General features: G+C 53.4%; 10 protein-coding genes across 10 annotated transcripts; 6 read left to right on the top strand and 4 right to left on the bottom strand.

Moving 5' to 3' along the window:
• Positions 1-91: 91 nt before the first annotated feature.
• Positions 92-2173, bottom strand: Z520_07966 (uncharacterized protein; the record flags this gene model as incomplete). Its single annotated transcript, XM_016778463.1, has 1 exon — positions 92-2173. One exon carries the CDS (start codon positions 2171-2173, stop codon positions 92-94), a length of 2082 nt encoding a protein of 693 aa, XP_016630311.1.
• Positions 2174-3632: 1459 nt separating this feature from the next.
• Z520_07965 (uncharacterized protein) lies at positions 3633-5401 on the top strand (the record flags this gene model as incomplete). The annotated part of the gene is made up of 2 exons (XM_016778462.1): positions 3633-5260; positions 5320-5401. The coding sequence occupies 2 exons, from the start codon at positions 3633-3635 to the stop codon at positions 5399-5401; spliced, it is 1710 nt and encodes a 569-aa protein (XP_016630310.1).
• Positions 5402-6606: 1205 nt separating this feature from the next.
• Positions 6607-10275, top strand: Z520_07964 (uncharacterized protein; the record flags this gene model as incomplete). The annotated part of the gene is made up of 1 exon (XM_016778461.1): positions 6607-10275. One exon carries the CDS (start codon positions 6607-6609, stop codon positions 10273-10275), a length of 3669 nt encoding a protein of 1222 aa, XP_016630309.1.
• Positions 10276-12097: 1822 nt separating this feature from the next.
• Z520_07963 (uncharacterized protein) lies at positions 12098-13420 on the top strand (the record flags this gene model as incomplete). Its single annotated transcript, XM_016778460.1, has 5 exons — positions 12098-12137; positions 12238-12308; positions 12363-12431; positions 12491-13238; positions 13299-13420. The coding sequence occupies 5 exons, from the start codon at positions 12098-12100 to the stop codon at positions 13418-13420; spliced, it is 1050 nt and encodes a 349-aa protein (XP_016630308.1).
• A 1458-nt stretch (positions 13421-14878) lies between these two features.
• On the top strand, positions 14879-15824 carry Z520_07962 (uncharacterized protein; the record flags this gene model as incomplete). Its single annotated transcript, XM_016778459.1, has 2 exons — positions 14879-15752; positions 15808-15824. The coding sequence occupies 2 exons, from the start codon at positions 14879-14881 to the stop codon at positions 15822-15824; spliced, it is 891 nt and encodes a 296-aa protein (XP_016630307.1).
• A 941-nt stretch (positions 15825-16765) lies between these two features.
• Positions 16766-17516, bottom strand: Z520_07961 (uncharacterized protein; the record flags this gene model as incomplete). Its single annotated transcript, XM_016778458.1, has 2 exons — positions 16766-17330; positions 17443-17516. 2 exons carry the CDS (start codon positions 17514-17516, stop codon positions 16766-16768), a joined length of 639 nt encoding a protein of 212 aa, XP_016630306.1.
• A 703-nt stretch (positions 17517-18219) lies between these two features.
• Positions 18220-18847, top strand: Z520_07960 (uncharacterized protein; the record flags this gene model as incomplete). Its single annotated transcript, XM_016778457.1, has 3 exons — positions 18220-18257; positions 18284-18404; positions 18476-18847. The coding sequence occupies 3 exons, from the start codon at positions 18220-18222 to the stop codon at positions 18845-18847; spliced, it is 531 nt and encodes a 176-aa protein (XP_016630305.1).
• Positions 18848-19174: 327 nt separating this feature from the next.
• Positions 19175-20767, bottom strand: Z520_07959 (uncharacterized protein; the record flags this gene model as incomplete). The annotated part of the gene is made up of 1 exon (XM_016778456.1): positions 19175-20767. One exon carries the CDS (start codon positions 20765-20767, stop codon positions 19175-19177), a length of 1593 nt encoding a protein of 530 aa, XP_016630304.1.
• Positions 20768-21885: 1118 nt separating this feature from the next.
• Positions 21886-22144, bottom strand: Z520_07958 (uncharacterized protein; the record flags this gene model as incomplete). The annotated part of the gene is made up of 2 exons (XM_016778455.1): positions 21886-22066; positions 22131-22144. The coding sequence occupies 2 exons, from the start codon at positions 22142-22144 to the stop codon at positions 21886-21888; spliced, it is 195 nt and encodes a 64-aa protein (XP_016630303.1).
• Positions 22145-23232: 1088 nt separating this feature from the next.
• Z520_07957 (uncharacterized protein) lies at positions 23233-24423 on the top strand (the record flags this gene model as incomplete). Its single annotated transcript, XM_016778454.1, has 2 exons — positions 23233-23748; positions 23827-24423. 2 exons carry the CDS (start codon positions 23233-23235, stop codon positions 24421-24423), a joined length of 1113 nt encoding a protein of 370 aa, XP_016630302.1.
• Between the last annotated feature and the right edge of the window lie 2160 nt (positions 24424-26583).

The raw sequence follows: 26583 nt of genomic DNA, 5'->3' as shown, positions 1-26583 counted from the left end.
TGAGTAATCAAGCTGAACATTTGCCGTGGCGGTAAGAATCGAGGTGGCAGGCATCCGATGAGCCTTGCCGCGGCGGTATAGATCCGCTACTTCAGACTCTGGTCAGTGCAGCCTTGCGGCGGATCTTCTCTCGTTTCTTTGCGCCGCTCATCGGCTTACGAGGACGCGCAGCTCTCTTCGTCTGCGGTTTTCCTGTATTCCACATTTGCCACACATCGAGGCATGTTCTTTGCCCGATGAATCTGCCATTTGGAGTGAAGACCTCGGCTTCAGGGAAGCTTGAAGATGGCTCCGAGCCTTCACCGTTCTGAACTGACATGAAAGGAGTAAAGGTGCTTGTGCCAATCGACAGACCTTGAGCTGTGGGCACCCCCGATCCAGTGGCGTCTGATCCGAAAGAGTCTTCGGCGGGCGACTCGGGCTGACGTACGCGTTTGCTTTTCCTGATCTGACAGACCAGTTCCACCCATCCGACGCCTTCAATGAGAATATCTGTCGCGTAGACGTGGAATGGCAATTTCTCCATGTCGACACCGGCCCTGATCATAGAACCAGCCCTAGACTTTGTGACATCGGTCCGTAATTTGAATCGACCGGCTGAAGACATGGAAACTCCTGCCCCTTCCGCAAGAATCGACTCCACGCCGCTTTCGCGCTCTTGCTTTTGGGTGCCCGATGCCTTCTCCGTAGACGTGACATGAGCTTTGAGCGGGACAAAGGGATACGCCAGCATGGTGGTACTCGGGTCGGACTCATCGAGGAGCGGTGTAATACGGACCAGTCCGCCTCCCAAGAGTAGAGACTGACCAGGCTTGATAACGTGCTGAGCGACCGTCGGACGGTGTGTCATGACGAGGTCAGCCTTCTCCTCGGATTTGACGTATTGTTCAAGACCTCCGCGCTCTAGGCCTGGCATATCAATCAACTCTCCCTTATGCTTGCCAAAGGGAAGTCGGATTGGGGATGCCGTTGTCCCTGGCAGACTTGACACCAAAGGCATGGCCGGGAAAGGAACTTCGGGCTGAGGAGGAGGCAACAGATTTTTCTCCGAGAAGAACGTGGTCTCGGTAGACTTATGCGTAGACTCGACCTCCTGCTGCCGTTGAATTTCTGCGGATACGGGCGCTCTACCGAACGAGCCTTTAGGGAAAAGGACCTCAAAGAGATTTGACTTTCCCACGTTGAACTTTCCAACGAGCCAATTACCGCCACCCCTGTGCCAAATGCTTTCCTTGATGTCCTTCGTCCACCATCCTCGCTTCGATGAGACCAGATGCACGTTACCCAGCCTGAGCTTTTGTCCCATGCGACCCAAGGCAGTCCTCAGGATGGCGATGAATTTGGGCATCATGCTGTCTACCATCTCCTTGGTTGGAGCGAGCAGATCGGACCTGGTGATGATAAAGGATACAGAGGGCCGGGATGAAAACGAATGCTGCGACCTACGATTCTGAGTTCGAGGTTTGGCCAAAGACAGATTCTTGTAGACTGCAGGAATGAGGGACATGGGGAAATCTGCAGCATCAAGGACGTGGTAGACATGATTCCTGGCGAAAGGAGATTCCGCGATCGAGTCTGCAACTGCTTCAACGGATGGATGCGCAATAGGAGCACCACGAGAGTCATGGATCAAATAATGACATCTATCGCAGATAGGAGGTGTGATGTGAAGTTCAGGCTGGACTATACCGTGCTCGTTCTGTTGACTTTCATCCTCTTGTGAGCTAAGTGAAGCTTGGACCGGTGCCTCGTCTGTATCAATGTGTCCTTCATCGTGCAGCCGATTCGAGCCCTCGATGTTTCTAAGGTATTTAACCACCGCTTTCCTTGACAGTGTATAGAAACCCGCCTGTCCAGGCTCGACATCTTGCGTGAGCGCGCCACAACCAGGACAGGATACGGGAAGGCGAATGGGACTGAGATATCCCTGCTCCGCCCGAGGGTTCGGAGTTATTGAGGGCTGGCTCAGAGCCTTTAGAGGAACGTTTGTCGGCAGCACATGACGAGAAAGAGGCTCCGGGCCAGGTCGCTCGAAGTCAGCCGTGGCATTGGATAGAGGAGGGTGGCTGGAGGAGAGGAACCGTCCGAGTTTGACGCGACTGCAGAAGTTGTGGGCGCGGGATTGGACGTTTGGGAAACATGATGGACGCCAACACCGCGGGATCAATTCCATGTAGAAGGGAATCAGCTCATGTCCGCTGACAGCTTCGGGATGTGGTATGGATAGAGTCAATGTTGGTGCAGAATGCCATCGGAAATTCCTCGTGGTGTTGCACGTGTCTGCTAACTTTTCTTTTTTCGCGCAGGGCGGCGGGCATCCACTGCCACTGCTCGGCGCAGGTTCCTACTAGTTCACATAAGTATATGTAATCACGACATGACTTTATCTAATGGCTGCCACCCCGTCATCATGCCACTACACAAGCACAGCCTCACGAGATCTCTGTCATATACTGTCATCTCCTGTAATCAGAACCTTGAAGCCAAGCTGAAGATATTCCGCATCGTCGACGAGCAATCTCACCACCTCAAGCACAACGGCACGCCTGGTCAAGGAACTGAATCCTACAACGACAGGGCGGCGGCACAACGTTCAATACCCGGTACCTACTTGTGTCCATGTCTACAAGCATACCCAGATAAGCAGAAGGAATATGGAATATGCAGCAGATGATGAGAGACGCGGCCAATCAAGAACCATGGGGAACAAAGGGCAACCAAGTGGCTGTCTGACCCAGAGCGCTAAGTATACTACGAGAACGAGGGGACTATCTAGGTATCTAGCTCGCTAGGTAGGTATCCAACTCAGGGTTGGGTTCAACCCATTCTATCCGTGTAAGAATAACGCATGGTAAGTATTTGACATCCCGCACTTCGCCCCTGCAGATTTACTGGAATGAGCATCCACCTTTTTCCACTTTTCATCGGCTATGGGGCACTAAGTTCTTGGTCCTCAAGGCCGAGTTTCTCGAGTACCATTGCAGTCCTGGTCAGCTTCCAAAAAAGAAATCGCCGGCGATATTTTGTTCGCTGGCCCAGCCTTTCGAACATGACTCAGCTCGATGTTCCATTACCTGCCTATCATATCGACTCAAACTTGAATGCATGTCAGGTGCTAACCTCTTGAGGCAATTGCGAACTTCTTGCTGGGCTATCCCGCGTCTACCGTCTTCCTTACCCGAGGAGGCTGAGAGCAGACGGTGTGGAAAGGGTTGAGCCTTTGGCCAGAATGGTGATGGAGCATTCGAGATGGCAAGCAGGGGTGAGGCGTTCATGCTCTTGGCTTAACAAGCCGGGGATCTGTCAGACCTAACCAATATTGCCCCTGTCCGACCTACCTCCGCAGCGTATACGAGCATGGTACGGTGAGGTGGCAGCCGCTTCGTCCAAGGAATCTTGCTCTGAGGAGGTTGTAGGGCGTCTCTTTGCCCAGGAAATGTCCCAGTAAGCTGAAATGGGTCAATCTCTTGGGGTCTGTTTCGCCATGTCGGGTTCGGCTATATAAAGTCGTGGATGGCGGCTGGCGGAGGCATTCGTGCTCTAAAGAAAAGGCACACCTACGAAATATAGCTATCCCTTCCATACCGACCACCACATCCCCCGAAATCATCACATATATCTCCTCAACCAAGATGGGCTCTTCGATGCCAGAGAGATTTGACTTCGTCGTTGTCGGCGCCGGCGCCGCAGGAGCCATCCTCGCAGCCCGCCTGGCAAACAGCAAGCAACGTCCTTCGGTCCTTCTCGTGGAGGCTGGGGGCAAGAATGACTCGAAGGATGTCCGTGCCGACGCGGACAGATGGCTTCATCGGATGATCCCATCGCAGAATTGGGGTTACAAGACTGCGCCCATTAAAGGCTTCGATGGGAACATGATTGACTACGATCGTGGTAAAGGTCTTGGAGGGAGTACCGCCATCAATTTCTCCGTCTGGACCATTGGTCCGAAGGATGACCATGATGAGATCGCACGCCTGGTGGATGATGAAGAATGGAGCTGGAACAACGCCCAGAAGAGATACAAACGGATCGAATCTTATTCCGCAACTGGACCGAATGTACCAGGTGATGCCAAGCGGTACCTTGACCCTGATCCGAAAGATCATGGGTACGATGGGCCAATCAAGGTCGGCTTTCCTCAGGTCTGGGAGCCTTCTTGCACAGCACTGATGGACATCTGGTATGCCAATGGCGCAGAGCCCAATCCAGACCACAATTCCGGAAATCCAATCGGCCTTGCCGCATGCGTCGCAACGGCATACAAAGGAATCAGATCGACATCCGCAGATGCATTGGTGGGATCACCCGGTAACTTACACGTCCTGGTCGATACCGAAGTGGCTCAAGTGACTTTCGATGGCACCAAGGCGACCGGTATCAAAACCATCGACGGGCGGATAATCCAAGCCAACAAAGAAGTCATCTTGGCGGCTGGCGCCCTTGACACTCCGAGGATCCTTATGCATTCCGGCATAGGCCCCGTTGACGAACTTAGAAGCTTCAACATTCCCATCGTCAAAGGCAACGAAAACGTCGGAAGGCATCTGAAGGATCACCACCATATCATGCTCCCGGCTCTCCGAGCAGACCACACGAGTGAAAGAACCCGATTCTACAAGAACAAGGAGCTTCAAACCGCAGCTCGAGCTGCGTGGGGAAAAGATGGTAGCGGCCCATTGGCGGAGTACGCCTGCACTCTGGGTGTCGGGTATTTCAAGTTGGACACATTGTATGACACCCCAGAATTCCAAGCCCTGCCAAAAGAAGATCAAGATCAGTTGCGGAAGCCGACAGTTCCTCACTACGAGTTTCTCCTTAATGGGCCATGGCTTCCCAATTTCCTCGACCCAGAGAACGCGCAGGCCGGAACCTGCGTGTTTTTGTTTATCCTCAATCAGAAATCGACCGGAGCTGTGAGACTACAGTCATCTGATCCCAAGCAGCCACTTATCTTCGACCCCAACTTCTTTTCCCACCCTTTTGACAAAAGAGTGGCAGTGGAGGCTACACGAGATGTCCTCAGGGTCATGAAGAGCCCCGAGTTCCAGAAAGATACTCTGGCTATTGATGGCCCCAAGAGTGAGTCGGATGATGATATCCTCGCCTTCTGGCGAGCGGGCAGCGCTTCGACTTGGCACATGATGGGGACTGCTAGGATGGGTAAGGACGAAGACAACGCCGTTGTGGACAAAAACTTCAAAGTGTTTGGGGTGGAGAATCTGAGAGTGGCTGATATGAGTGTCGTCCCCATCGTCTGCAAGTAAGTCATGCTACCCTATGGACTACATGTCTGAGACATATGCTAACAAGGCTCTGCAGCAACCACACCCAGTCGACGGCGTACCTTGCTGGGCTGACTGCAGCCGACAAGCTAGCTCAAGAATACGGACTTGACGACTAATCGGCCCTGAGCCAACACAGCTATGGGAAGAGTATCTGTGCTGCTTTTTGAAGGCTTAGCGAACGGGATTAGCTAGTGGAATTGGCACTGGTATTTTAGCAGCAAGCGATGAATGTTACGAGAGTGACGGGGGAGGTCCTGATGGACTTGAGACAAGACCCGTACTCGTATGACATGACACAGGCCAACGACTCTGTAATGCCTCCGCGCATCCATACCTGGCGACCTGTCACCTAGCTATGAAGGAAACCCAAGATGGGGAGACGCCTAGCGAGAGTTCAATAACACTTGTACGGGAGAAATGACACCGAAAATAGAATGCTCAAAGGCCCATCCCCAGAGCCTAAGCAGTAGTAGTGAAAAGAGGGTTCGCTTGCAAGGCTCCGTAATTCCCCCCCTGCACAATATCTGTGCTCAATAGGTATCTGCAGGTGTGCTCGGAGGTGATGTAAACGTCCCCCCCACCGGAGCCCTCAGGCTCTCCTCCCAGTGGACAGCGCCTACATCACGCCCCCAATCAAGCAATTTAGCCCCTGACTCTCGCGCGCCGATGTCCCGAAGCTTCAGAGTCTCCCAGGCTCACTAGGCTACAGGGGCCCCTGTCAGGTCCCAGCATCACCAGGGTCCCTTACTGCCGCTGTTGACTCCCTCGACCGTGTTTCTCAGTGGCCTTGGCAAATTCCCCCTCGCAAAACACCTGCAGTCTCGTCAATGCCACCATGAGAACCACTTTTCCTTCTAGACACTGCACCCACTTCGACTGCGGTCTGGTGGCGATGAGGTCTACTACACTCGTCTCGTTTCCCTCCGCCTCCGCCCAAAGCACCTCGTGAACGACGCTGATCGCGCCTGCCCTGCTCCCAGCAGTATTGTTAACGTCTGTGACGGGACAATATGCTGGGGCTCCTTCTCCCTCACTTCGACCATCAGTGCTGCGACACCATCCCAGGAGATTGATTGCTGGATTGCCTGGCAAATCCACCCGTGGGACTTGCTTTCTAAGCGAATGAACATCGTGACCAAGTCACACTATCCTATACACCAAAACACGCAAACAGCTTGTGCTGCCGCTTGAGTCCGCAGGTTCTGAGACATCGACCACGGGGTCCGTGAATCGGATTCACTAGCCCACTCTTTATGAATCCCTTGCTCGCCTCCCCCCATCACCGAGATCTGAGGCTCTGTCGCAATTCTGCATGACGACAATGGCGTCGCTGCCATCATCTGCGTCCCACGACCACCGTCCCAGCCGGTCTCGTCCTCGCAACGTCCAGCTTGTTCGGAGTACAAGCCACGATCAACCCAAGACCGCCGACCTCAATCGACCACTTCCCCCGCCTCCCGTCACCGCTACCGCCGAGACATTCGAGATCCCTACACTGCGTCGAAAACCCCTCCCCGATTCACCAGATTCTGGCACAGCAAAGCTCAACCACAGTCGCTCCTTCAGTCACCCGTTCCCGTCCATCTTCGGTTCCAAAAAGTCGGAGAAAAAGAGCAAGCATGGCATCGATTTGGATGGAACACGCGAGACTCGGCACGAAGAAGGAAACATGAAGCAGCTGCCAGCTGATGCCTCTCTACCACGGGGTGACCGCCAGCCGGTCACGGGGAAGTGTATGACCTGCGATTCGACCGTCCGGTGGCCGCAAGGGCTTAAAGTATTCCGATGTACGACGTGCCTGACCATCAATGATCTTGAATACAACTCGGAGACCAAAGATGATGGCCAAGTATCGGCAGCTAGGCCCTCGTTACAGCGCAAAATCGTATCTCTATCGGTTGAGAGGACGAGAGCACTGCTTGATCGCTGTCTCAGGCAGTATCTCGAATCTCGTATTGAGCACGACGAACTTTCTACCCCTCCTCACCCAATTCCAATCGAGAATCACTCGCCAGCCGAAGACTCGTTTCTCTTGGACGGAACACCACCAGAAGGCGTTTTGTATGGACAGCTCAATGCCGAACAGGACTCCCCACCGCCATCGCCACGCCCAGGTATGAAACCACGAAGCCCTTCAGAGGTCTCTAATCTGTCTCCTCGTCACGCCATCCGCCATGGCGGGCCATCCATTGTTCAAGGTCACCCCGTTGATCCTTTCAACTCGTCCGCGTCGACCCACAACAGGGCCCAGGACGCTAGAGGACGACAAACTGCAGAGCTTGCACAGCCTTCAACCACGTTATCCGGCCCCAGATCGGACGTTTTTCGTCTGGTTGAAAACTACATTGCTGGCTGTTTTGTTGGATGTGCCACGTTAAATCAGTCTTTTCTTACCCCCCGGCCACCTCAAGAACCTAAACCTAGGTCTGCTTCAGGGACACAACAGAGACGACAGTTGTCCGAACCAGCTTCAACTCCGGTAATCGAGCCTGACGTCTTCTTATCTGAGCTTGATGCAAAAACCCTGCTACTTGGCGACGTTGCGGAGAACGGGTCATGGTGGTTAGGGGCTCCTAATGGGCGTGTGGGTACGTCGGGGAAAGATCCTCATCACCAGCGAGACAGGTCGCCAGAGAAGACTCGCAGTTCTGCAAGTGCGAGAAATCCTAGGATCAATTGGCTCGAACTTGCTGAATGGTACCGCCTAGTGATATACGCAGGCGATCTTTGGGAACAACGGTGGCACGAATTGAGGCCTAAATTGACAGATCGAAAGGCACAACAGTGTTGGTACTCCACCTCTTTAGAGAGTATTCAGCGAGACATCATCGAGTCTCGAATACACCTACAGCGGAGCTTGCTGAAGATTACGGAGAACCTCTTGAAACGGCCCAGGCAACCGTTGAAGCATCCCGATGATTGTCGGTTCTTGTTGATACTTCTAGCGAACCCGTTATTGACACCAGCGAGGCTTGAGACAGGCAAGATGTTTGGGGTTACAATACCTCACCCGCCCATCCCCGGGGGAAAACAGATTGATGACAGAGCTCGTGACTCGCCTTCAAAACGTGTTCCAAGCAGTGGTAGGCGACCAGGAAGTCTCGGCCACCACTCGGGTATAATCAAGCGGATACTAGGCCTGTTGGCCAATCTCTCGAACGAAATCCACCAGTATCTAGTTTCATGGTTTTCTAGGTACTCTGATGGCCACTTCCAAAGGACGGTGGAAATGGTGGGCAGCTTCGTGAGTTACCGACTCTCCCGACAACAGAAGACCCCGGCCCACGAACTCATCAATCCCACAGAGGGGCTCGTTCCTAGCTTCTCTGACTCTGGGATGCATCATGCTTCTCAAATCCACGCCGCGCTAGGAGGCAGACCTTCTTCCACTTCAGCAGGCAAGTCTGACGGAAAGCCCAAGCTGTCTTCGTACGGTGAAGACTGGCAAATCCGCGTGGCCGCACGAGTTATGGCTTTGCTGTTCCATGCGAATGTGGGCCACACCGCGCGAAAGAGGGATGCTTTTGCGGCGCACGAGCAGAGGTTGCAGAATCCAGGTCTCAATGCTAAGTACCACGCATACTCTCACGGCCAGATAATACCAATCAGCAACTTCTACAATACGATGCTGGACTATGCAGACCTTGTGGCCGACTTCGAAACATGGGAGACAACCAAGACAAAGTTTACCTTCTGCCAATATCCCTTTTTCCTTAGCATATATGCTAAAATCCATATCCTCGAGCACGATGCTAGAAGACAGATGGAGATCAAAGCAAGAGAAGCCTTTTTTGACAGCATCCTCAGCCGCAAAGCGGTCAGTCAGTATCTCATACTGAAAGTTCGGCGAGACTGCTTGGTCGAGGATAGTCTCCGTAGCGTTTCTGAGGTGGTCGGATCTGGCGGTAGTGATATCAAGAAAGGCCTGCGCATCGATTTTCAGGGCGAAGAAGGGGTTGATGCAGGCGGTCTTCGGAAGGAATGGTTCTTGTTGCTGGTGAGAGAGATATTTGATCCTCATCACGGACTGTTCGTTTACGATGACGATTCTCATTACTGCTATTTTAACCCATTTTGCTTCGAATCATCCGAGCAGTTCTTCTTGGTTGGGGTTCTGGTCGGACTGGCCATTTACAACTCGACAATTTTGGATGTGGCGTTCCCTCCATTTGTCTTCAAGAAGATGTTGGCTTCAGCGCCGTCGACCAGCGACAAGTTGTCATCAGTTCCCAAAGTCGGCCATGGGTTCACCCTCGAGGACTTGGCTGAGTTTCGGCCTGCTCTGGCGCGAGGCTTCAGGCAGCTGCTTGAGTTTGAGGGCGATGTGGAGGAGACGTTCTGTCGCGACTTTGTAGCTGAAATGGACCGCTATGGAGACGTTATCCAGGTTCCGCTGTGTCCTGGCGGTGAGAAACGAGCGGTGACCAACTCGAACCGTCGAGAATTTGTCGACCTCTACATCCATTATCTCCTCGACACAGCTGTGGCGAGGCAATATGAACCGTTTAAACGCGGCTTCTTCACTGTCTGTGGAGGCAATGCGCTGTCCCTGTTCCGACCCGAAGAGATCGAGCTTCTCGTGCGAGGCTCTGATGAACCACTTGACATCGCTAGCTTGCGCGCCGTCGCGACATACGAAGGCTGGCCCAAGCAGGAAGGACCGCCCGAACAGCAGCCCCAAGTTGTCTGGTTCTGGGAGTTTTTCGCACGCGTATCACCTATGGATCAGCGGAAGATCCTCAGCTTTATCACGGCTAGCGATCGGATTCCGGCCATGGGTGCCACCAACCTGGTGATCCGCATCCAGTTGATTCGTGCCAAGGAGGAAATGGACGAACTTGGAAGGCCAACGAATGACCCGGTGGAGAGATTCCCTATTGCGAGAACATGCTTTAATACCCTGAGTCTGTATCGATATGCATCGAGAGAGAAGTTGGAGGAGAAACTCTGGATGGCTGTGCAGGGGAGCGAAGGATTTGGGTTGAAATAGGTCTCTTGGTCATGCGCTGGGCTGATGCACGATATGGGCGAGGCAAGTGGCAGATGCCAAAGGACGAAATAGGGCTCGCTATGCTCTCTGTGTTGGATCATGTGTCACGCATTTCACTGGAGTCGTTTCGGAAGCGTCGGCGCTGGTAAGGGAAGTCTGAAACGCGAAGCTTCGTACCGGGCCCGTGGCATTCATTGGGAAACAAGGCGCAGCTTGGAAGTCGAGAACACCGCATGGGTTAATGAAGTCGGGAGGTTGGGGCTCGCTTCATTTTGCGGCGACTCGATGAGGAGCATTATGTCTGTCGCACTGCATTGGCTTTGCGCCTTGGTTGCATTGGGTCAAGAATGGAAGGCCATGAAAGATACCCCCAATCTGGCTCCGGTGTATAGGAAAAGTAGAACGATTCCTATTATGCACAAGTTATGAAAAAAGTATGGCAACCACTTTCTGTTTCCCGGTCTGCAAACGAGCAACTAGAAATCGCCCAGTCATATCTACTACCTCAGTATCTATCCTACCACGGTAATGAAGGCACGACAGATAGTGGCGAAAGACGAAGGGCGCGGAAGGGATTGCCCTCTTCTCTTCCTGAGTCTTGAAAAAGGGACCTGCCCGTGCCTTGCGGGTTAGAAGGAGGTCCGTAGCTAGTACCGGACTACTCGGCCAGAATGTCAACAAAAATACATGCATCTCCCGTTCCTTTTGTCCCCATCCCGCATGTTGCTTTCCCCCCTGGGGGACCAGCAGGCTAACGGTGTCAGGCGACAAAGCAACGAGCAAGGTAGACGAGACGGTCTGGGGAATTGACGGTAAAAGATTCAAGCGCATCTGCGTGCCCCTTTCTTTTAGATGGTGGACTTTTCTCGGTGTTTAGAGGGAAGGAGGAGCAACAAGGAATTCCGACTTGGGCAGTATTTAGTCACCCGCATCTCGCGCCCTCGTTGGCGGCCGCCGCGACAAAAGAGTTTCATACGAGCTGCATGAGCAGTCTGACTTTTCCCTGATCATCTGGTCTTGCAATTGGTTGAAAGTGCAACAGTTTCTGGGAGCCGGAGACAAGGTGCTTTTGTGCGCGGCGCCATCAGGCCAAGGGAGCAAGAGTCGGCGAAGATGGTCCGAGTAAGAAACTCTGTAACACAGCCCAGAGTGTCTGGCGCCCCGAGTTGCAACTTTGATTAGCGATGTGAGGCAACTCCCAAACGCATAGGAAACTGTCCAAGGGATAGTATTTGCTTGAAAGCACACCAAGGACGAATTGCAACTGCTGCTTCAACCTCGTGAGCATTTTGGTCCCCCAAGGCTGTACTCACCGACTTTACTAGGACCATGGATCAATTTTCTCACAAGATTTCCCAGCTTGCGGTAAGAGAAAGTCCGAACTGCATAGCGGGGATGGTTAGTGAACACGCCCGGCACTGGGGAAGCAGAGGGGACGACATCATTGTTTTGCGGCCGCAGGAGGTCTGGCTCCTGGTGATGAGATAAGGCACGGGTTGCACGATGATATCTCGGAGGAGCGTGAGATCGGCCATGGGCATTTGGTTGGTCATCGGGAAATGTCGAGGAAAAGTTTCCATCAAGCAAAGAAACTCGCCCCGCACTCGGCTGCGCTGCCCAAGCTATTATCGTTTTGTTGCTGTTTGGCTACGTCTGGTAGCTGTGGCAGGCGGGAAGATCTCCCCCTCAACATATTTCTTTCGTGATCAGTCGACCTTCCTGATTATAGTCTCTTACTCTTCCTCCCATACAGTACCTTCTGCAACTTGTCCATTCTGTTGTACTGTTGCACTCTTCCATAGACCAGAAAACCTCGATCAATATGGGTTCCGCAAGTCTTCCCTCCAAGATGAAGGCGTTGAGTATGACTCTCTCCCAACGCTCCGTTTGGGTCCCGACTCCAAGAAAAAGCGGTCAGATGAAATCTGGCTGAACCATCGACTGATTTGGGTGCGTGTCTAGAGTACGACGAGCCAGAAAAGTTCAGCGTCGTCGAGGTCCCTCTCCCCAAGCTCCGCGACCATGACATCCTGGTATGTAGACTCGACACAGACTGAAGGAAGAGAAATGCTGAGGACAGGACATAGCTCAAGGTCAAAGCTTGCGGTGTCTGCGGCACTGACCTGCACATCCACGAGGGTGAATTCTTGGCCAAGGTATGAGCAACAGGCTCATTGCGGTGACTGCGGAAAAAGGCCCCTGACAGAAGTCACAGTTCCCCTTGATCCCTGGGCACGAGACCGTCGGCGTGGTTGCAGCCCTTGGACCTAAAGTCAAGGGCTTCGAAGTCGGTGATCGGGTGGTCGCAGACAACTCGGAACTCTGTGGAGAATGCTTCTACTGCCGTCGCGGGGAGGAGCTTCTTTGTGAAGACTTCCAAGCCCACGGTGTGACCATGGACGGTGGCTTTGCCGAGTACTGCGCATACCCTGCCAAACGAGTGTTCCCGATCAAGAACTTGTCCGATGTCGATGCCACCCTTCTCGAGCCCGCCTCCTGTGCAGCCCACGGTCTGGACAAGATTGCGCCTAAGATGGGTTCCAGCGTGCTCATGTTCGGTGCGGGACCTACGGGACTCGTTTTGACACAGATGCTCCGCCAGAATGGTGGCTGCCATGTTGTCATTGCCGCACCGGAGGGGCTGAAGATGAACCTCGCCAAATCCCTGGATGCGGCTGATGAGTATGTTGAGCTGTCCCGAAAAGACCCGGGCCCGCAGTTCGAAAAGATCAAGAAAGAGAACCCATATGGCTTCGACGTTGTGGTTGAAGCCACGGGCAGTGTCAAGATCTTGGAGGATTCCATCAACTATGTGCGAAGAGGTGGCAAGCTCGTGGTGTATGGCGTCTACGGCAACAAGGACCGCGTGTCGTGGCCACCGACCAAGATCTTCGGGGACGAAATCACCATCCTCGGGTCGTTCAGCGAGACATACAAGTTCCCAGCTGCCATCGACTATCTCGGTATGAATTGTGCATCCCTAGCTCTTTCCAAGCCGATATGACTAACCGTTGGTTGAACAGACAAGGGCAAGGTCAAGGTGGCAGGGATCGTAAACAAGACATTCAAGCTGGAGCAATGGGCCGAGTGTCTGGAGTCGATGAAGAACAAGAGCGCCATCAAGGCAGCCATTGTCTTCGATTAGAGGCGCGCGTTGCCAACGTAGATAGACGGCAGGTCTCGGTAAGAGGCGATGTGTGAGGGCGTAGGAGGTGGGAGGCGGGCGGTAGAAAGCTCTGACTTGGGATTGAGGATCATCTGGTGTCCTGGAGACCAATTCTTTTGCGGTCGATATCAGGAGAGTGGTAAGGAAGAATGTGGCCGCAATGAGTTGTTGAGAGTCGAGACGATTAAGACGGTCAAGACGGGGTACCTCGTACTCGGTAGAAATGGTGCAGCCAACTACTGGGCCTTGCTAGCTCGCTAGGTACCTCGCAAAAGTGCCCAGGCATCATTTGGCTGCAATCTGCACCCTTGGGGCCTTATTACTGGGCCTTGCTGTGCCTTTCCCCTTCGAGCATTTAGCAAACAATCCCACTTCCAACTTCCCACCTGCCACCTGCCACGCTGCCCACCAAGCCACGTCTTGACTCTTTTGCTTCTGCAACATGTCTCGGGGCTACCATTGTTTTCCAAGTTCATTATTGTCTTGTATGTATTGACTGACTTGGTCGTGATCAACCTATATAATGAACTGCGCCAGCTTCGCGAGGCTCAAGAACCAGGAACGTGCTGTATGGACTCTCGACCTGCATCAGCTCTGGGTTGCTTATTCAGCCCACGACGTTGTCTGTTTGCTCTTTGCAGAATGACGACCCCTGATCGCGGCACTAAGTCGCCATTATGGGCTTCGTGCTTCAGGCGAATCAATATATACCTATACAGGTAGGTGTACGGCGCGTCTTTCCTACCATGCCGTGTACGTACAGTTTGCCCTAATCACCTCAACCACTCATGGACGCTCGGTACAGGTATTTGCTGACCAATACATCAACATCGAGATCCGGCAGTTCGTGGTGTAACTCGCACAATCGAAGCCTTAATCCTGCTCACGCTGCTCAGATCAAAACAAGCAAAGAGAAGGACTTGGTTGGCCACGGTGGCATCCTCGTTAAATGTCCAGACGTTGAGAAAAGCCATGATGAAATTGGGAGACACCATCCTGTGAGATGATGATGATGATGATGATGATAATGGCGCTGCCCAACTCCCAAGCCGCCGAAGACTGTCTCCTGTGCTTTTCCTGGGAATCAAAACGTTCGAGGAAGACCGTGAGGCATGTCAAAGAGTAGGCTGTTGAGTGGCAGGGCCAGGGAGGAGTGCAGATAGAACACACGGCCACACATCAGCCAAAGTGATACCGGTATCACTCGTCGTTCCAGTCAGAGAAATCATGCTCTGCCGCACCCTCGGGAGTGTTGACCCCAGCCTCCTGGTTCTCAAGAATCTCAGTGAATATATATTTCATTTCTGTTCGTTCTCACCATCAACCTTCTCTGCCTTCGCCAACTCATCATCAAACACCATCGCCACAGAAGAATACCATCTTCAGAGTAATTGTACAATATCAAATCCCTCTGTATCAGCAAACATGCTTCCTTCCATGGCTCCCGACATGTCCTCGAACACCACCACTCTCACCCTTGCATTGAGAGCTGCGCCACCAAAGTCAGTCACTCTTGATCCCTACTTCACCCTCCTGTACGAAGACAACAAGAAGGCCTTACTCCACTTCCTCCACCACAAAGCAGCCCTTCCTGTCCAAGACATGCTCGGGACTCCAAGATTTGTCGAATATCTTTTGAGCAAAGAACCCGGCCCAAAGGTCCAGTACGCAAACCTTCGGCCTGCCTTGTCTGCCATTCGTTCGTTCTTGGTCAGCTCTCATGGTGGCAAAAAGCTGTTGGCATTCTACAAGCATCTCCTGCAAGTTCAAGGTCGCTGGTTGATGGCGGCAGCTGAGTTCGTCGGCTTTGAACTCTATGTCAAGCTCACTCGCGCTCTCTTCATCACTCGCGATGACAAGCAGCTCTTGGCCCATTTCATGAAGGTCATCCCCAACGCCCTGTCCAAGCTTGCGAATTGCAGCAATGTCGACAGAGCCAGCTTTGAAGCCCAAGTGAACGTCGAAAAGACTCGTCTTCAGGAGGCCAGCGTGGCTGCGGCAGACAGCCTCTTCAACTTCAAAGTCTCCAAGGAGTTCTACTATACCCACGGAAAACTTCTCACTGCAATGGAAGTCCATGAGAAGAAGCTTCAAGAACTGCGTGAGCGGGCTGTGCGCCGTAAAGCTGAACGCCAGGCCAGGATCCAAGCCGCGTACGCACGAAATTCAGCTACCCTCAGCCGACAGATGGGTATGACAGGTATGACTCCACACAATCCACAAGTCGAAGCCTCGGTTTTTCAATACACCAAACGAATCCGTGACGAGTTCTTCTCTTTCGGTGAGGACACTGGTGCTGAAGAGCCTCTCGGTAAGTTTACTCTCTGCCCAATCTTGCTGACGAGATGGCTAACTGATTCGGTGAGACTTGACCGATGACTGAGTCCTGAAGTCGACTTCACGGCTGCAACGTCACCTCACCCTCGTCTGTGATGTCTGTCAGCCGCATTTTGAAATGCTCTCCTTTGAGCTACAGCGACTTCCAGCAGCATCATCCCTCACTACGAGCAGGGTTTTCCAGAGATGAAAACCTTGGGCCGAACGGTGCCATGTCATTGACCATCATACCAAGAGAAAGGCTGCAAGCATTCGAGCGTATTACGACTGAATGAGCTTTGGGAAAGGACGGATACAACTCCATGGGACGGGTCTTGTTGGTGGCCAGAAGAAGCCTGGAACAGAGCTCTTGAAAAGGCTTTATTGGATCGAAACAAACAGGACAATCGACTTCTTGTCAAGCAGACCTTGTCGGCCGAAAGGAGCATAAGCACCAAATGTCCACATTCACAGTGAATGATACATGGAAGCATGGGTGACAGAAAGTCCGAGTTGTTTTTCGGAAGGTATGGAACCACCAACGATGATTCGAGCTCTTGAACAGGAAGACTGCGGAAAGGACCTTTTCAATATGATTGAAATTGAATTCTAGCCGTTGATTCCTCACTTTTCTTTACATTTTTCTTGTCTGTCTCTCTCAACGAGTTGCCCTGCCCGTGAGCAAGTGGGCATCGAATGGCTTAGAAGCAAGAGCAGAGCAGAAAAATGATCTAAGCTGAATGCCCCACGACAGAACCTCATCTTCCTTCGTCTTCGTAATCGTCAAGACACAATCGCCCCTGTCAAATCGACTGCTATTGTCCACGAGACTTTGGGGGACTCGTCTTTTTTTTCTCCCTGCAATTTCCACACCACCAGCCAAAGGGCCCCTCACGGAAGCATCCCCTTCCGGCAGATGCAATCACCAAGCCCATTCTTGCCCTCCCCCGCCCAAACGATTGTTTGTCGTCGCCGGTAGAGAGAGTTTTGCTTTTTTTGTTGTTCCGATCACTTTCTGATAGCTCGCTGGTAGAAGGCCAACTCGTCACCCTCAAGGACATAGCCGTCGACTCTCCCGCTCTGACCGGGCCGAGAGCTGATGACGGCGTAGAGCCGACCGGCCTCGAACTGTCTCTCCAAGGCGGGTTCGATCTTGCCGCTCTTCTTCAACCGCTCCTCGCGTTTTGCCTGCACGCTCCTGCTGACCTTTGTCTCCCCGGCACCAGCCTCAGCAGCCGCAGCCCCCGCGCCTGCAGCTTTCGTCTGCTGTGTCCGCTTCCTTCCAATGTTGGTGCCGTAGTGCGCTTCGTACCAGGTTCGGAACGGGGCCGCGTCGATCTGGACCACGGCGGACTTGGTGAGGGTGTTTGTGCGGACCAGTTCGTTGTTGCTAGGGTGGTAGGCCACGACGATGACGCGCACCTTGCGGGCGATGCCCTCGCTTCCCCAGCTGAAGTTGCCGCTCTCCAGGCGCAGGGCCCGGTATTTGGTGTTGCCGCCCCGGGTGCGGACGAGGTGGATGCGTTTAGCCCCGATACGGGTGTTGGCTGGTTGGCGGCCCTTTTCGAATGCTCTGTAAGGTAGAGACACAAAATGTCAGTTATTGCAAATTGTCCAAGCCTTATTCTCTCTCTCTCTCTCTCTTGTTCGGTAAAACCTTGCTGGCAGGATGGGCAGAAATGTACCTCTTCTTGCGGTAGTATGCGCGCTTCGCACCGGTGGCAGACCGCTTGTGGCGGCTGTCTCGTGAGATACCCATGATTGCGGTACTGAGGAGGAACTGCAAAGAGGACAGATTCGTCAGTGTTCAGATCGTTTGTATGCCCACAAAAAGGAGGTAGTGATCGCAGGGATGGAGAAAGAGGTCGAGTGATCAAAAGTTTGGTATTCTCAATCCAACTTCATCTCCCACCTCGTGGACACAGATATTCGAATACTGACCTGAGCAAATCAGCAATCCCTCAGTTGAGCAATTAAGAGTATGTCGTCGAGATGTCGTTGAGATGGGGTATGTGTGTTGTCGTCTCAGTGCAAGAGGGTCGTTCAATCCCACGAATCCAAAAATCGCAAAATCGAGAGCGTGCGCCGGGTCGCATGCCAAGAATTTTCTTGCCAAGGGTGCAGTGGGCTTTCGTTCGTACGGCGGGCTATTGGAACAGCCCTAGGCAGGTATTGGCATTGGGCGCTGGCTCGGCTGGGCTCCAGATTGTCTTAGTGATCCGCTGTAGACAATGCCAAGACTAAAATCTTGGCGTAGACTCTCACACATTCGGCCTGGGCCTGCTTGTAAAGTCCTTGTGGCTTTGACCTTTTCCTCCACTACTACCACCCTCTTTTCTCCCAGTCTACCTCCTGTTGTGTGCGATTCCCCGAAGAGCGCCAGGAACTCGCAGCAACATCTCCTCCAGCTTCTCAACTCTGCACCGAAGTCCTTTTAAAGAAAACTAAGGAAGACCGCCAAAATGTGGGATCTGCGCGCTGCCCTCCTCCAGAATTCGAAGTACTGACGAATTGTGTGCTTTGCAGGCTTATCCCCAAGGCCGACCGCAAGAAGATCCACGAGTATCTCTTCCGTGAAGGTGTGCTTGTGGCCAAGAAGGACTACAACCTCCCCAAGCACGGCGACATCGACACCAAGAACCTTTTCGTATGTTCGACCCGAAAGCCGCAATAAAAGAGTGTGCCAACCGGGAACTAACGCGACATGCTGTATTATAGGTCATCAAGGCTTGCCAGTCCCTCACCTCCCGTGGCTACCTCAAGACGCAGTTCTCCTGGCAATACTACTACTACACCCTGACTCCTGAGGGTCTGGACTACCTGCGTGAATGGCTTCACTTGCCCGCTGAGATTGTGCCTGCGACGCACATCAAGCAGCAGCGCAGCCATGCTCCTCCACGTGGAATGATGGGTGGTGATGACCGTGAGCGCCGTGGTGGCGGCCGCGGTGGACCACGCGGTGACCGTGAGGGTGGATATCGTCGTCGCGAGGATCGTGGTGAGGGTAAAGAGGGCGGTGCTCCTGGCGAGTTTGCGCCTACCTTCCGTGGCGGCTTCGGACGTGGTCGCGGTGCGCCTCCGGCTTCTTAAAAAGTCGGAGAATCTGCTTCATCGGATGCTTGTCCCTTTGCGCACGAACAGTGCTGCGTGATGACGACCTCTTTCTCGAGAAGCACATTGACGAAAACCTCGCACACAGGCGAGAGAGAGTTGAGCATATCTCGGAGCGAGCAGCGGATCTGATATCTGTGCAGACTCCCATGAACCACATAGAGCAATGACGAACTTGTCGTGCATCCAGGCTTCCATCTTGTTATGGTCAGTTGCAGCGTTTCTGCTGCAGCATTATTTCCTCAAAGCTCCTGAATGTTGCCTCATTGTCTTCTTCCATTCTTTACTTTGTCCCTCAGTCTTCCCTCAGTCAAAGTCCCCTCTCTCCTTCCTCAAACGATCCATCCTCAACACTGAATGTAAGAGCACATTCGCCCCAACAGCACAATCCTCCTCGTCGCACCACTCGCTCGGATTGTGCGAAACGCCATCCTTACAAGGGACAAAGATCATTCCCGTAGGACAGTGCACATTGGTGCAGACGCTATCGTGGCCTGCGCCGCTCAGCATCGTCTGGAGCTTGCTCGCATCGCCTCCTAAGACAGCCAGCGCGCTCTCCTCGATACACTTGATGGCCTCGTGATTGAAGGTGATGGCGCTGCTCGAAAAGTCTTCCTTCATCTCAATGCGGATCTTGGTGAGCGGATTGTCCTTTAACCTTGAAACCCTTTCCGAGGGCGCTGCCGTAGAAGGTCTCTTGTTGTTTCTGCCGGTGCGCCCCTTCGCGTCATCTGAGTCTGTAGTATGGTCACCCTCGTTGACCAGCTGAATGAATTCCTCGACCTTTTTGACCATCCTCTCCAAACCTCTATCAAGAGGATTTCTCAGATCCAAACTCATCACAACCTGTCCGGGAACGGTGTTTACGCTCCCGGGAGAGACATTCATCATTCCCACGGTTGCCAACCCTCTCAAACTTTCCGCGATTTTGCGGATCTTGTGCAGAAACGTGGCTGCAAAATACAGAGCGTCGGCGCGATTCGCAAAGTCCGTGGTTCCGGCGTGCGATTCCCTCCCAGTTATTGTGACGGTGAACCACTTGTAAGCCTGAACGCCCTGGACGATCCCAATCTTTTGTCCCGCCCTCTCGAGTTTCGGCCCTTGTTCGATGTGCAGTTCAAAGTGTGCACCCAGGGGCGTTCCGGGCTTCCCATCGTGGTAACAAGGCACATCTCCCAGATACCCAATCCTTTCCAACTCGTCCCTGACCGTGGCCTGGGGCAGTCCGGGACTGCTGACGCTGTGCACACCCCAGGCCTTCTCCAGGCCGATGCGACCGGACCAGACCGAGCTCCCCATCATGCTCACGGGAAACCTGGCGCCTTCCTCGTTGGTCCAGTTCACCACACCCACGTCGCCCTCGGTCTCGATCCAATTGTCATTCAGGACCCTCAACATCTCGATCCCGGCGGCGACGCCCAAGACGCCGTCGAAGCGCCCACCGCTCGGTTGGCTGTCCAAGTGACTGCCCGCGAACGTCGTGGGGGCGTCCAAAGACCGAGACGACGACAGGCCCGGTCTGATGGCGAAGATATTGCCCATCTGGTCCACGTGGGTCTTGCACCCGAGGGACTGAGTGGTGGATATGAACCAGTCGCGGGCGCATTTGTCCTCGTCGCCGAGTGCCAAGCGCGAGAGGCCCGCGGTCCTGATATCGTCTGTCTTCGGTTTCGTCGCGGAGGTCCACTGCGCCGTGGTGTGGATCGTGTCCCAGAGACGGGCGGAGTTGACCTTCAAGCCGCTCAGTTTGGGTCCGTCGAGCTCCGTCGTGCGCAGGCGGAGGGACCTTGAAGTCGCAAACGTCCTGACAATCGAGAGCAATGACCCATGACCGCGCTGAGGCCCCGGCGTGTGGCTGAGCCTGTACAGCATCATCGGCGTCGGTCTGCTCGCCGCCATCTGTATAGCGAAGGGAATGAATTCCAATCGGATACAAATATATAGCTTCTTTCCCCGAACGCCGTGGTCTTTTTTAAAGGGTTATTAGAATCACAGAAACCAATCTTGGAGGTATTCCTGGGACTCTGCCCAATGGGCTATGAGGTCGAATGTTCAATGCTTGGCTTTAATTGTACACTTCGCCAGTTTACAACACACAAAAAAAAAAGGGGGGTATCGTTGGAAAACGAGGCAAAACCAGGAAGGAAGATAATCTTATTCGGTGATTCCGGGTTAATGAACCACCGAGAGACTAGCACCACCCAGTATATGTTGACAAGGTAATCAAGCTGTACTGGGGGGTTTTATTACACTATATATCCCTTGAGGATGTTGTATTGACTGATGCAACACTTCTTAAACTGCCTCAATAATCGACCAGAGGGCTACAGAATCTTGCCACGCGAGGATGCCCTTATACTCAGGTGTGGAGCACGCTCCCTTCTTCATCGGGGAAATGTTGCATCATGCCACACCAGCTGGTCCAAGGGAGGCCTCCTCATCAGGCAGATCCTTAGGTGGGCTAAGAGAATAACTTGGGAAAGGCCGGCGCGAGGTTCTGGAGCTTCTTGCCACAACGACCCAGTCGACCCGAAACCCCAAGACGTTCAGAAAATATCACAATCCTGGTTTGATCCAGTGCCAATGGACATTTTCCTCCTCCTTTTCCCAGCCCAGCTGAGTCCGTCTTCTCTGCCGCTTCTGTTCCTCCAAACAGCTCTGAGCTTCGGTTGAGCAAGGTGTTGAGTAACCCACCGAGCTCCGGGGCAGTCACATGACTACCATCCTGCTACCACTGGCGGGACGCCGACTGACGTCCATTCCTGTTCCATTTGATTGACGGGAACCTTCTGTGGACCAAAGTTGCATCCGGGATTGCTCGGGTTCGAACAACGACATATCGCGATCCAACTTGAGACACGCCTCCAGATAGGTCCGCATGTCCTAGCCATGTATAACCACTCGCAACATACACAGCCAAGTCCGCCGCAGGGACCGGATTTAGACGTTGTGTGCCTATTGTAGGGAGGGTGTATGGACTGTAAGCCAACTGTCCGACCTTGTTGATAGTTCTTGAATCACCCCTTCGTCTCCCGCTCCACGCTGTACACCTTGAAAACCTTCTGTCGATCGTCAGGAGGCGGGGTCAAACCCAGGGACGCTTCGATTTGGTCGGAGAACAACAGCATTGCCGACGCATTGAGCATCAGCGCCACACCGATGACAGCGCGAGTCTTTGGAGAAAGAGCCTTGTAAGAGCTGCAGACTGGGTCAGCCAGATGTTCTGCGGAAGGGAAGAAGGAAGCGACGGGCGGGAACAAACCTCCACAAGGTCATGCTGAAAGGCGGAATCGCTGATTCTGCTCGTCGCGGTACATTGAGAAACTGCTGTGTCGGAAAGTGATCGGATGGTTCGCATGCATGTCAGGGCATTGCGGAGTTGGAGAAGTTTCGAGGGATCTCCAGGACACGGCTTCTTTATACGGCAGGTATTCCGAGTCCTAGCCTTGTCACGTGCAAGATCCAGATACTGCGGAGCGTAGAGACAGACTTCAGACCAACAAATGTCAACAACTGTCATGTCCATCAAATGGCCTTCCACCTTTTAGGAAAGCTACGTGCAAGCTGTCAGGGCTGCAGTGCTACATATTCTATCTGTACTGATCCACCTGTGTTTATTGGCAGCTTCGTCGCCCGGCAAGTGCCGCGTGTACACACGCCATATGCTAGCACTAGGTAAGTCAGAGTGTTATGATCGACCGTAAATTGCGTGCTTGATGGATCCCGTTCAGCGTCGCCTCTGAGTGGCTGAATCCGTCTCCCTATTGGGCTCTTCAGCTCCAGTCAATAATACATAGTGGGTAAAGATCCTGATCTGCTCAGCCTTGCTAGTCGATATTGGCAGCTATACTAGTTGTATACGGGTTTTGAGACTCAGGCAAGATCCTTACACTCAGTAAAGGGAACACTCTGCAGATGGAGCAGACCCCGATCCTGTGCCGGCGTGGGTTGCCCCGCACTCGCTATACATTGGGCCATTCTCCTCTCAGCAAATGATCGGGGTTTCGGGGAACAGCGTCAGCGTAGGTATGCAATTGCGAGATGGCGGTGGGAACACCACCTTGTGTTTCTGACCTCCCACTCTCCCACCGCTCCCTCAACCCCAAATCACTGCATCTTCAATCCCAAGAACCATATCTCTTCTCCGAGCGTCATCTTTCCAAAAAGCATCATAGACGCCGCACTCCCTCGCTATGCCAGTTGTAAGTCTGCCCGTGCATTTCGTTGCCCGTACATTATGGCCTATCAGGAGAGAACCACAATGACTGACCGGCTGGAATAGGCCAGAGTTTGTCCGTACGACGATGGCACGGTCGAGAAGCCCATCAACCGGGAACCGTATATGATCGACCTAGTTTCCAGGTATGGAGGCATTCCATTTCCGTCAGCAAGAATGGCCTCTTAATGGGGAAAACAGCTTCATCACCAAAAACGACAATTATGACCGGAACCACGGCCCAATTCAGCACAAAATCGGAACTGACCACCGAGTCACAGTTGACGGGGAAGGCTTCGTCTCCAGGACCCTTAGTCTCACCGTCGACCAGCTCATGAATGACTTCCCGCAAGCCAGGGTGGCCTGCACGCTGCAGTGCGCAGGAAACCGCCGACACACCATGCGCACCCGCATCAAGGAGGTCTTGGGTGTGGACTGGGAAGATGCTGCTCTAATGACATGCGTGTGGGAGGGTCCTCGAGTTCGTGACATCCTGCTCGCGGCCGGAGTCCAAGATCACCATACCATGGGTGACAAGGTACGACCCAAGCATGTCCACTTTGCCAATTACGGCGGCAGGACTCAGGCCGACGAGTGGTATGGGGGCAGCATTCCCTTCGGCCGGGCTATGGACCCAGCCATGGATGTGATCCTGGCGATCAAGGTACGAATGGAGGGCGCACCGTAACCTTTCCCCCTTTTCGGGAGCACCTCTGCTAACTTGCCACTGCTCGGACGATAGATGAATGGCTTGCCACTGCCAGCCCGACACGGCTTCCCCGTTCGTGCCATCGTCCCAGGAGTGCTGGGCGCTCGTTCTGTGAAATGGCTCGACCGCATCACTGTCTCCGACAGGGAATCACCATGTTTCTATCAGCAGCGTGACTACAAGATTTTGCCGCCCGAGGCCGTTTGTGCTGAAACCGCCGAGAAGTATTGGGACCAGTGTCCCTCGATGCTGGACATGCCCATTAATTCCTGTGTTGCACACCCAACCTCGGGCTCCACCATTGTTCTGCCTTCTTCCGGGACGATCGAAGTGCTTGGGTATGCCGTTCCACAAGGCGCCCAAGGCCCGGTTGTCAGAGTTCAGGTGTCTGGAGACGAAGGCAAAACTTGGACCGATGCGCACCTGGAGGATGGCGGCAAAGATGCGAGCCGGTGGACCTGGACTTTGTGGCAGGCCGAGATCAAGATGGAGAAGGGCAAAGATAAGAGGATTTTTGCCAAAGCCACAGACGCTGGAGGCAATACGCAGACCTGTGAACGATCAGCTTGGAATCTGAGAGGCGTGGCTTACAATGGCTACGAAGCCGCATTCGATTTGACCATTCTCTAGGTCAATGTTCTAGCGCCGTCTGCGATCAGCGGCAGATCGTGGTTGATTTTTTGAGCGAGATTTGAGCAGAAGAGTGAGCTTCCAGCCTTTCGTCCCTAATATAGCGGTTTGTTTATGGTGACAGTTGACAGCAGCACCACCAGGGATGGGTGTTCGCATTGGGCATCAGGATCAGCCGTAGCACAGGTCGATCCGTCCCCGGACAAGATGTCAACATTGACATTGGCCATCTGTGCTTTATTTTCTCGTAACCTCAGATCTGAAGCTCTATGGCAATGCCATTCGTTCATCTTCCCAGGAGAGAAAATCACTATGAGGTGGATCAGCCTTGGTATGGCATCAATGGTTCATGTGATGATGAATGATGGGATCGTACTACCTACAGGCAAGTTGAGAGATGAAGCCAAAAGTGGTTTGGTTGGACGTCGGCAGTAAAGAGAGAGAGGTGGGGAGCTACAGTATCAGCCTAGCTTCAAGTTCTTAGCCGATTAGAAGGCACCTGAAGGGCCACCGAAGAGGGATGAAGGGCAGAGGGATTGGGACTGTGTGGGCACTGGGCAACCCGGCGCACGGGCACAGGCAACGGGCACCGGCGCGTGGGCGTGGCCCTTCAGCACCTGCAGCCCGCAGCAAGCCTATTATTTCAGGCGGCCCTTCCCATGGCATCAAGCCCATCACACCCATCTCATACTGACCTAGTAGTACTATGTCTGTACCTACCTAGATGGGTATTTTGCCTTGGGAAACAGTGCGGGTGCTCCCTATCTTCTTCATCATTCCCAATATAGGGTGCATCTTGCACAGTGACCATTCCATCGTCCTCGGTTGCTCGTCTCGAGGCGCACAAGGTACCTCCTTGTCAGGCAGTGTCACTTACTCTGAGATGGCGTGTCATGGTCCTAGCCACGACACCCCTGCTGCCTTAGCCTTTGGGGCCTGGTCGTAACCCATCTGCTCGTGCACCGGAACTCGGGAATAGGCGCCTTTCCCTTCTGGACTTGAAAGTCACTCGACGTTCCAGATTAGCAGGAGCGGTACCAAGAGGCTCTACCAGAGTGGACGACCGCGGGCTGTTGTCTGCCCACTCGGCGTGCATTGACAGCCGTGATGTGATGGACAGTACCCTGATTGTCAATCTGTGTCAACCTGCGTCAATCAGTGCAAGGAAACAAGACAGTCAACACAAGAGCTCCTCTTTGTGGTACACAGGGGCCCCTCGGAGCGCCACTGGCAGCACGCCAATACTCGGGGCTCATGGAAGACCTCAAGACCAACGCATCAGCCTGCAGAAAGTGCATACCTGGTAGTCGAGGGTGGATCCCCGCGCTGAGGATGGATGCGGTCCCGGAGCACAAGAGTGTCAAGTTCTGCTTGACCAAGTGGTATCTCTTTTTCGTTAAGCTTTTTTGTAGAGGCCTCGTGCGAATCCCACGTTTCCGGAATTTGGTGGATGTGGTAGCTAGGCCTAGCAGCAGCCCACCGTTAGTTACCTCGTACTGCCGTAGCCTAAGTCGCAGCCTCTCCGAATCCCCTGGGCCCTGGCACGCATGGGAGCTTCTAGCTCACGGAATTGGCAAACGGAGCCTTACTTGAACCGTGCTTCGCAGCTCCACCAACCAGCATTAGTTGACCAGGCCGTTTACCGGAAGTCCAAGGCCCAGCGTCCTGAAACAAGCCACACTGACCGTGCAGCTGGGAGAATCCATTATGAAATTTTTCTGACGTCCTTGGTTTATGATGGTTTGTGCGAGTGTGGCCGCGGTTAGCTGCACGCGAAGAAGGCTGTCAGATACTGCAGATATACACGAGAGGCCAACGTAAAATAAGACGTCGCGGGATGAAAGAGACAGTGTTAGGAGAACAGAAATCAATGGGGGTGCTGGTTGCACTCATATTAGGTACACTTTTCCTGTGCGGTCGTCAATCAAAGATGCGTAGGACGACATGGTGAACCCATGGCCACGGTACCCTCGCCTGGCGGCCCCCGGAGTGAATGGAGATCCTTGAGGCACTTCCATGCACCTGAGATTCAAGAAATCTGGTTGACAGCAACAGCCCCGACGACCAGCGCAGGCCCACGCATCTGAGAATACCGAGCACCCCGTGGACGTGGGTACCGTGAGCATTGAACTCTGACCGTGGGAGAAAAAAAAGCACAAA

The sequence above is a fragment of the Fonsecaea multimorphosa genome (genome assembly GCF_000836435.1).
Source record: "Fonsecaea multimorphosa CBS 102226 unplaced genomic scaffold supercont1.17, whole genome shotgun sequence".
NCBI classification, from domain to species: domain Eukaryota; kingdom Fungi; phylum Ascomycota; class Eurotiomycetes; order Chaetothyriales; family Herpotrichiellaceae; genus Fonsecaea; species Fonsecaea multimorphosa.
The sequence above is the reverse complement of the archived record's forward strand: the minus strand, read 5'-3'. Positions and strand labels throughout refer to the sequence as shown.